The sequence below is a fragment of the Phyllostomus hastatus genome, unplaced genomic scaffold (genome assembly GCF_019186645.2).
Source record: "Phyllostomus hastatus isolate PE091 unplaced genomic scaffold, TTU_PhHast_1.1 phas_contig_210, whole genome shotgun sequence".
NCBI classification, from domain to species: Eukaryota; Metazoa; Chordata; class Mammalia; order Chiroptera; family Phyllostomidae; genus Phyllostomus; species Phyllostomus hastatus.
The window spans coordinates 33,218,347-33,228,727 of NW_025333737.1; the positions used below are offsets into that span (position 1 = coordinate 33,218,347).

The window sequence follows — 10,381 nt, forward strand, 5'->3', positions numbered from 1 at the left end:
AATACTAGTGACCTCATTTTTTCATTTTTTATCTGCATAACCTGACAAGCTATATAATCTTAACTTTACTTCTATAAAATGGATAATTACTGACACTGTCTCATAGTGGTGTTTAAGGGTCAATTAAATTAGAATATACAAAAGCATTTCACAAAATGTAATGCACAATAAAAAGTAGTGAATTGCTACTATTAAAATTAGTAATAAGAAACAGGCTCCTCAAATCTAAAGATTAAAAAACTATAAAACCTGTAAATTTGCTTGTAAATATTCACTCATCTATATTAATAAATAAAATATGAAATATGGGGATAGCTTTTGGTATCTTTTTCTTTAATATTTTTGTCTCTGAAAAGGTAATACATTAAAATGGTTAAAAAATAAAACAGAGCCCTGGCTGGTATGGCTCAGGTGATTGAACACCAACCAGCCTGCAAACCACAAAGTCGCTGGCTGGATCACAGTCAGGGCACATGCCTGCACTGCAGGCCAGGTCGCAGCTGGAGGGGTGCTGAGAGGCAGCCGACTGATGTTTCTCTCACACATCGGTGTTCCTGTCCCTTTCTTTCTCCCTCCCTTCCCTTCTCTCTAAAAGTAAGTGAAATCTTTTTAAAAAATAAGAGCATAAAATAGAAATAAAAGCAATGAAAAGTCTCCTTTTATAGATTAAGATTTTATCTAATCTCAAGTATAAAGGAGAGATTCAATTTTTTCTTTTTAACATTTAAATCACGTGCACTAATTTACAGCTAAACAATAATTCTACAAATAACACATCATAAGAATCAAATGACAATGCTGACAATTTCCACATTCTTCATAACACAAAACTGTGAAATTCATATTCCACCAAAACTTTCTGGAAAAAAATGTTTAAAGTTAGGAGTCTGTTGGTGAAACCTGTTTCATACGCCAAGTATTACTTCCTCTGCCCAACACAATCTCAGTACTTGCACTGTTTCCTTACCCTCCTGACGACGATTCCGTGTTTTGCTGTCCCTGGTTACTATAAGATTGCTGGCCATATGAGCTCTGCTTTTGATTCTCATAACCACCGTAGGATTGTGAATAACCTAAAGATTGGATGGATATACCACTTAGAAAGAGTTCTGATGTTTTAAAGTTGCAAAGTAGAAAATTTAACAAGCCAGTCCAACCTGATTGGTTTTGTCCATAACTGGAGTAGCCACCATAGTTCTGTCCATATGAGGAATCAGTAGTTTGCCCATAGCCAGAATAGTTCTGAAATTTAGGTAAATACAAGTTTCATCACCTACTTAAGATAAAAGTAACTATTTAAGGACGCAATTTGTATTTTAACCTACTTGTGGTGCTTGTCCATAACCTTGATTGCCTTGATTTCCATAGGAAGAATAACTGTAAAAAAAAGAAAAGTGCTACTTGAAAGAAATTTGCTAGCCTTTTGAACATCTTAGAGAACCCTATCTTCATACAAGCTTCTTTTCTGAGAAACTATCAATCTGCCTGTCTTGAGTCTAAACTGAAAGGGGATGACCAGAGATTGTTAAAGATATAAATGAAGTCACTCCCAGACTGTTTGGACGCCAAACACCAGATATTTTGCTTTGAAAATCTCCCGCAAATAAACAAAACTTCACCAGAGCTAGAAAATCCCAAGAGAATTTTGCTTGGGGGTGGAGGAGGGAATGGACAATAAGGCAGGAAGACTCGTAACAAACTATCTGATGCAGAAAAATGACAAGTTTCAGTTAGCAGCTTTATTCAGCTTAGCTGTGTTTTGACAGATTAATTTCTTCCAACCATTTGCCTTAAATCTGCCTTCAACTTCCTGGACAAAGCACAGGGTGGCACTAAAAGTTTAATTTTTGTGCCTCAGTGATTAGAGATATGTTTATCTTCAGGTTACTACCATAAAATGAAATTACTTTGTACTTCAGAACACAGCCTGGCATAGAGTTTGACTGAATAAACGTAACTTCCCAGATTTGAAGTATCTTCAATTTTATAGCATTCAGGCGCAAACAAGTCAGAAACAAACTTTCTGAATATATGCCAAAGAAAAATAAAACATTTGCAAGAAAATCTTTTTACCACTTCAGAGTTATCAAGTGCTAAGACTATACTATACTTTTAGGTATCATTTTTTATAGTTCATTACTAGAATTATCAAGTGCTAACAGAATTTAACTTTACAACATCTATTTCACTGAATACATTTGCTAGTTGCCTACTATGAAATTAGCACTATCCTATGAGAATAAAAAAGTCACATCAGTATTCATAAACTGAATCTTGAGACGCTATTCTGAGCATCTCACACTGAACTGCAAAACCTGACAGTACAAGCTGAAGGCTGTACCCGGGTAAGCAAGAGAATCCTACTGCATGTATAAACATTCACATAAAAAACAGACTTTTCTTTTTATTGTGAGCATGATAAGAAGTCTTTAAACAATACCAAACATTTCTATTATAGTGCTTCTAGAAAATTTGCTCCCAAAAAGTGTATTAGCATATTATATACAGTAAAAAAATAAAATGCCTTTTCTTTCTAAGAACCTGTTACAGTTCCAGTGCTTAAATCCTTTTAATAATTGTTTCTTTTTAAAATTTTTCCAAAGAAAACAATCTATGATACCTGTGAAATTTGTTTTAATCTCTAGGGGGAACCTATATTTACTAATTCAAATAGCCTTTTAAAAAAAAGAAGAAACGTTTTACACCACCTATTTACATAGGCTGACTCTTTCCATTTGCCAAGCTAATATTTAACTCTTTAAGATATCCAGATACCAAATCTCAAGTGGGAAGGCCTGATTAAATTCATCCTTTTTTCTCAGTTCTACTCTTTCATGGTATTATTAAAATGTATGTATACTTTACCTTTGCTGCTCACCCCCAGACTGACCGTAACTTCCAGAATCTAAAACACATAAAAAGAATTTTAAATCTGATTTAAAATTATGCTTCCCTGAAAGGCTGATTTTAGATCTTACAGATGAAATGTGGTAAGAAAATGTCATAAAAAGTAACTACAGAAAGAAAAACTAGGTTAAAAATACTGTACAAGGAGAAATCTGTGCAAATAGTATCTGTTGTTTCCAGTAACTATGTCTTTGAAAACAACTATTATACAAATGTATCCTGATGGTCGAAAGAACCAAGTGAACAAACGTGAAATAATCAGTGAAAAAGCCACCCTCTTAACAAAAAACCTAAAGCTCGAGCTGTATTATCTTTACACACAAAGACAGTTAAAACTAACCAGGACCAAAAAGGGGAAGGACACTCTGGCAAGATCACTTTCAGGATCACCATCCTTCCATATCCTCCCCAGCACTCCCTTGCACTGCCCTGCCTCGGCGGTGGCTGTTGGTGGCAACAAGAACACCCGTGAAGACTTGGTAACAGCAGCTGCTGGTTAACTGAAACTTTACCAAGCTTTCAGGGTCTTAGCCAAATGATACACCAACTCAGCAATACCTATTTCAAGCTTCCTTTTTAGCAATGAAACCTAACCTACAAAGGCACGAACTGAGTAATATATCTCAAATTAAAAAATTCTCTCAATACAGGTTTCATCAAAAACTTCTGAGTAGGCTCTATCCTTATCCTTTAGGCTTCTTCTAGTCAGAGTCAAATGAATGACCTAAGTTTATTAGTGATGAATAAAAATATACAATGTCTAACCACAACGCTGTACACTGGACCCAAATACAAAATAATGTTGACTGTAAAATGTAATTAAAATATAATTTTTTAAAGAGTATTACACGAAATACTTTCAACTGCAAAAAAATGACTGAGCTCCGACCTATGTGGCTCAGTGGGTTGGGCATCGTCCTGCAGAAGGAAGAGTTGTCGGCTGATTCCCAGTCTGGGCACATGCCTCTGCATTGTGGGTTCAGTCCCCAGCCAGGGCACATAGGAGAGGCAGTCAGTCAATGTTTCTCTCGCACATCGATGTTTTTCTCCCTCTCTTTCTCCCTCCCTTCCGCTGTCTCTAAAAATAAATAAAACCTTAAAAAAAAATTCTAAGAGTCTCAAACTGCTGACCATTCAACCCAACCTCATCCAATTTGAAACAAAACCATTTGTTGTTTGACAGTTCCGAAAAAAAAAAAAAAATTTTTTTTCAAATCAAATCAGTGACTTTTTCACTCAGTTCAATAAAGCTACAGTATGAAAATATTACTGTATAAGTAGGTAACATCAAATTTGGCACTTTTCTGTAGTAGAGCTCTCCAAACCGACTGAACAAGATTATTTTTTAGAATCCTTATTGTAAGAATACTGAATGCAACTCTGACACCACTTATATGAATGTGAAAAACATAAGACTACCTGAGATGAAAAAGAAAAAAAATGCATCACTGCCAAGCCCGTGATAATAAAATGATTATCGATTTATTTCTAGCTCACCAAACAAATATATAAAAAGGATATAGAATCTAATTGAACCACAGAGATTAGATGTGTGAGGGAAAAAGTTAGCTTCAACCAATCAGAAACTGAAAAAGGTTCTTGAGGGGGTGGGGAGCAGGGAGAATGTGAATAAAACCTAAGATACTATGGGAATGCATGACACTGGGTTAGACTATATCCAAAGGCATAAACATGGGTTCTCCCAGAGACAACAGTTGCGTCCAAGATCTCAGTATGTGTGGCTTTGGCTCAAGGAAAATTAGAGGCATACAACACATAAGTCATGTGACCCTGGCTCGAATCTAACAGAATCCTTTACTGCAACCGTCACTTCAGCCCTCAAATAATCAATCCGACTTTGTGAGCTAGCTGACTTTAAAACTGCAAACACAGAAATCAGCATATTGAGCAATAAGGTTGACCTTTAGTATACAGACTTGAGAAAGTACAGATGTTTTACACTCATCAGAGGAAATCAATTTGTAAATATTTAGGGCATTTCAAACTGTTCATTATAGTTCTTGACACTTGAGTCTTGTGTCTGGACCTATGAATTATTTAGAAGTGCTTTTATTTCCAAGTGCTTAAGAGTTTTGACTCTTTGCTTTTGTCTTCTAATTATATTCCATTGTAGCCAAAAATGGTATTTTCTGTATTATTCCTGGTATTTATTAGGATTTGCTGTTTTTGTTGTTTTTTTTTTTTACTTTTCCCTTTTGGTATTTTACTTGCATGAATGTCCCCTATGAGTTTTAAAAGTACTGTGTGTATTTTCTGTTAAATGATGCTTGCTAGTTCTATCATTCACATTCTTACTAATATTTTATCTACCCAATCTAGTAATTACAGAGATTCTTGTTTAATAAAAATGCATTTGACTAGAAATGTGGTGGGTTTTTTGTGTTTGCTTTCTGTACTTTGAGGCTATAATAAATATTAGGCACATAAAGTACAGACTTATACCTTCCTGGTAAATTTCCTTTGAACATTGATAACATAAAAACTATCATTTAAAATGCCCACATTTTGCCCTGGCTGGCGTAGCTCAGTGGATTGAGCATGGCCTGCGAACCAAAGTGTTGCAAGTTCAATTCCCAGTCAGGGTACATGCCTGGGTTGCAGGCCATGACCCCAGCAACCACACACTGATGTCTATCTCCCTCCCTTCCCTCTCTAAAAAATAAATAAAATAAAAATTTTTTTTAAAAAAGCTAGGATTACTATTAAAAAAAAACTGTGATATTTAAAAAAATAATAATAAAAAAATAAAATAAAATGAAATGCCCACATTTTATTCTGATAACATAATCTTCCTTTTGGTTACCAGTTAATCTTTTTTAATCTCTATACTTGCAACACTTCTTGTTTTAGGCATACCATTTCTGAACAGCATATATTTTTCCCCAAGGTGAGAATCTTTTGTCTTTAAATTGTTTCTGTACTTTTACCACTGTTGCTTTTTTATTGAATTCCACCCACCAATACTTGACTTTCTGCTTATCAGGGTTGGTTTTATTATTCCCTTTAAAGTACTTTCCTGCCTTCTTTTGAATTTTAACTTTTTCCTTTTACTACTTCATAAGTGATATTCAATTTGTTCTCTTAATAAGTCACCATCCATAATTCAATTATGTTCAATCTTTAACGTGCATTCTCAACAAAGTTCAAAATGACTGTCAACCTCTACTAGAATCTTAGTAACATAATGCCAATCACAGCCTTCGCCTATAATTTTGCTCCACTTTTTTCCCGTCCTTTTGCTTCCATTTTTTTTAAAATCCTCACCCAAGAATATGTTTATTGATTTGAGAGAGGAAGGGGAGGGGAGAGAGAGGGAGGCAGGATACTGACAGGTTAAATAGCAACCTAAGTCCATGCCCTGGACTGGGAATCGAACCCGTATCCTTTTGGTGTACAGAACCATACTCCAACCCAGCCACTGGCCAGGGTGTTTCCATGTTTTTTAAAACTAAGTATACTCACGTTTATCTTCAATATTTTGCTTTTTATTTCCTGTGTTTGCTTCCCCTACATTTTGGTTTTTTGTTTTGCATTCTATTCCTCCAGTCCAGATTTAACTTATTTTATTAGTTCTCTCAGCAAAGACCTGAAAAGTGGCAGTCTTAGTCTTATTAGGTAAAAATTTCAAGATCAATGGTTACGTTTCCTCTAAATTTCTATGATCATTTCATTTTCCAGTTTCTTAAAACTTTTATCAATCATACCAGTTTCCTATTTCCTCTAATAGGTCTGTTATTGGTATTTCTATCTGCAATTTCAGATCAATGTATATAGCTATAAATTCACTCTTACGTTTGAAACTACTGCTTCTTGATTTTAAAAAAACTCACTAACTTTATAAAATTATCAACCACTGATTAACTCCTCCATTTTCTCCTCACACTTGTATTAGGTGTATGACAGCACTTTTCAATTTACTTGCTGTTTCTTAACTTTTTGCTTTTCATCTCTGTATCCTTCTGAATTAAATTCTGGGTAAATTGTATCACATCTATCTTCCACTTCACTAAGTATTTCTTCTGCTAGATCTACAATTTAACTTATCCTTTTTCCATTTCTAGAGCTTGTACTTGGTTCTTTTTCAAAGCTATATGTGCCTTTTCATAACTTTAGTCTTAGGGTTGATTCTTCCTTTTATATTTTCAATATGTAATATTCACTTTCAGATGATTAGGGGGTTGTAATCCTGTTTGTCACTCTCTTTCTGAATTGTGTCCTAGAGTTCTGCAATATTTTACTGTAAACTCCTGTTTTCCAAGGCATGTTTTTTTTCTGTAAGACTCCTTGTGACCTAGGGTGTGAAATTTCCTCCAGGAAAGTTTTCATTTGTTTCTACCAGGAACCTGAAGGTTATTACTGGAACCAATTTTTATACTGATTTCTTGGTTTAGGGTTCTTGGACCCCATTCCCAGCCTAAAGGTACACCCAAAATGTATGAAGTATAGGTTCCAGTTTACAAATTCTCAGAACTTTTTTTCATTCAGGGTCCAGGCTTCCTTGTTATTTCATGCTGGTACAAGTTGTTTTTACATCATACCTTCACCAAAGGAACAGTCCTTCAAACATCCAAGTCTTATGTAAGAGTCTTAGTTTCCACTACCTGGCTGTAATGGTCTCAGGCTTCAGCTCCTGTCCTTAGCTTTAGTTACATGGGCAATAAAATCCAGTTCCTAAATGATGAGACCTATGCCCTCCCACCCTGGGCAACCTCCACCGTGCCTCACAGCTGGAGCTTTCCATTTTACTTTTTTGTTAAGTTCTTATATTTTTAGGTGTTTATAGATAAGAGGATTTTCAAGTTATCTTTGTCTGCCATATTGCCAAAAATTAGAAGTATCTGGACTTTGTAACTTTTATCGAATTGATATTTCAATTTATAATTTTAACTTTAAAGGTGTCAGATAATTCACATTTGTAAACAGTATTTGAACGTCTGGGAGTCTGACAATATTTGTAATTTTGATGTATTGATTATGTAAGTGCTTATATTGTATTAAGTTTCGTAAGTCTGCCCTGTCAGGCATCTTGTACGGTTAAGTCAATTTGATTGATTAAACTTACACATGTAGTTTGGAATGTTTAAAGGACTTAATCGAACTTAATGTCATTAGTTGTTCAGGGGGAGTTTACTGTTTACTTTTTCCATAACAGCTACCTACACCTATAAAATCACGCCATCATGTTATACCAACATTATGATAAAAATCAAGACAGACCAAGTTTTTAATGAGCACTGTATCCACTGGAAAGCTGGTAACTTTCTCCACACAACTGAATCATCTTTTTTTTTTTTTAGCATGAATGAGTTACACACCCTCCTAAGTAAGGGTGTATGTACTTCTGTGTATTTCTGTGGAGCTTTACCAGACTTCATCCCAAATTATGCACCTGGTGAAAGACGTACCAATATCTACTTGAGGGCAAGAAATTATTTGGTTTGAGCAACGATTACAAAGACACTGAAAGCAGAGACGAGATGCCCCCTTCCCGGAAAGACCAACACTCTGGCTACCTAACACCCAGGTTGACTAAGGAATGTTCTGCACTCTCCTGTCCAACCATTCTCGCTAACTTGATTTCTTCTTAGCCTCCAGCTTCCTTTCGGTCACATTTCCGTCCTTCTATAAGACTGCCTGGGGGGGGCGCGGGGAATACCAACGGGTTCTCCCTTAAAAAAAAAAAAAGTTACAAGCCTCTATCGCCACTCCTTTTCATCCCGACCACATGTCTTTAGAGCAATGTTCTGCTTTTGCGCCCGAGAAGGAGCCAACTCTCAGCAAGTGGATAACGGGGTCTTGGCGACCTGCGATGCCCCGAACACGCGGACCTGGTGTGGTCAGCCGGGACGGCTAACGAAAAGAACGCCCGTGCTCCCGACTTCGTGTTCCGGGCTAGCGGGTTTCAAACCGGCCGTCCTAAGGAGACCCCGGCCTCCTCTTCGCTTCCACTCAAGGGCGGGTGGGGGCTTCTGCCAATTTACGTGTTTCGTGGAAGACTGCCTCTTTCTCCGATCCGTTTTAAGGGACATGACACATGTCCCTACGGGAGCCTGCCGATCACAGAAAAGGCTCGATTTCGAGCTCTTGCGGGTTAAAAAAAAATAACACCACCACAGCCGAACAGGGGAGAAGAATGACAAAGAAGGCTGAAAAGCAAGCTCGATTTTATACAAACACCCCCGACTGGGAATTCGGCTCGTTACGACAGGAGGCAGGACGGTAAGTAGCATTTCGTGGAAGGCAACGTCCTTTCGAAAGGGCTCCCAGGGCGGCAAGGCCCCCACCTGATGAACGGCTGAGTCAGGAGGCCCAGCTCCACTTCACGGCTGGGGAAACTGAGGCACGAGGCGGAGAGACGACGGCCCGAGAGGCCCCGCTGAAAAGATCGGAGGCGGAGCGGAGCGCCGGGAGCACCGATTCTCACGCTGATGCTTTAATCACGGGCTTCCCCCCGCCCCTGGGATGGCGTAGACGGCCTCCGCCCCCCGATTCACACACCCTCCCCCGAGAAGAGCCCGTCGCCTCAGGTTCCAAGGACGGGGCCGAAAAGACAGGCACCCGAGGCACTCCCGCCGAGATTTGCAGACGGGGAGCGTTGGGAGCGTGCGTCCCTCCAGTCCAACATGGCGGCGGCCGCGGCCGCGTCCGCGCCCCCACCCCCAGCCTCCCTCAGGGCCGGAGGCTTTTCCTCGGGGCCCTCCGGTGGGCGGGAAGATGGCCCAGCCACGCCAGGCCCCTTCTCGCCGCTGCCGCTGCTCGCTGAAGGAATCACCTACCCGACATGACTAACGGCCGCGGCGCGGAGCCCCCACAGCCCGCCGAGAACAAGGAATACGAGAAACAGGCGGCGCGGCGGCCGGAGAGGTACTGAAGGCGGAGCGGCGGGCAGAGCCTGACTGCGGGGCCTCGGCAGCCAATCAGAGGACGGTGGGCGGTACCATAGCGTCACGGCAGGAGGGGTGGTTCTGTACTAGTACCAGCCTCCGAAGCCTGAGGACTTGGGAATCCCTGTCTGTCCTCCCCTCCGCGGACGGTACCATTATTGAGAGGGAATTGAGAAGAGAAAGTACCAATGCCGCGATCGGGGTGGGAGAGGAAGGTGAAACTGCTCGCTCTGTCCTGCTTACAGCGCTATTTCCTACTTTATTGGGTTTGATAGATTTGAGGTTAGGAAGCGAAAGAAACTTACAAACACGGACTGTTTGGTTAGAAATGGTCTTTCCCCCCCTAAAATTTCGAATGGTATGCCCTAGTTCGTTCTGCCTGGCCGGCAGATAGCTTGAGCCGCCTGGGGGCGTCGGGAGTCGAGGAACTCGGAAAAATCGTGACCAGCTCAGGTGCTTGATCGCCTCCCGGTTTGTCGTACATAGCTTGTCAAGAAAAAATAGGCTACAAGGGAATGCTGGGACAAACGTATGCATTAAAATGAAATCACACACGGACCGGACTCAGG

The 10,381-nt window shown here is 39.5% G+C and overlaps 1 protein-coding gene across 2 annotated transcripts in view; it reads right to left on the reverse strand.

The window, feature by feature from the left end:
• TAF15 (TATA-box binding protein associated factor 15) overlaps positions 1 to 9,808 on the reverse strand; it is a 30,883-nt gene extending 21,075 nt beyond the window's left edge. For both annotated transcript variants that reach the window (XM_045836678.1, XM_045836677.1), the window contains exons 1-5: positions 9,705 to 9,808; positions 2,866 to 2,905; positions 1,326 to 1,377; positions 1,158 to 1,242; positions 968 to 1,073 (exon numbers count right to left, since the gene is read on the reverse strand). In XM_045836678.1, the coding sequence (XP_045692634.1) occupies positions 968 to 1,073; positions 1,158 to 1,242; positions 1,326 to 1,377; positions 2,866 to 2,905; positions 9,705 to 9,711 (290 nt within the window). In that variant the 5' untranslated portion in view covers positions 9,712 to 9,808. The remainder of the gene's footprint in view (positions 1 to 967; positions 1,074 to 1,157; positions 1,243 to 1,325; positions 1,378 to 2,865; positions 2,906 to 9,704) is intronic.
• Positions 9,809 to 10,381: the final 573 nt, after the last annotated feature.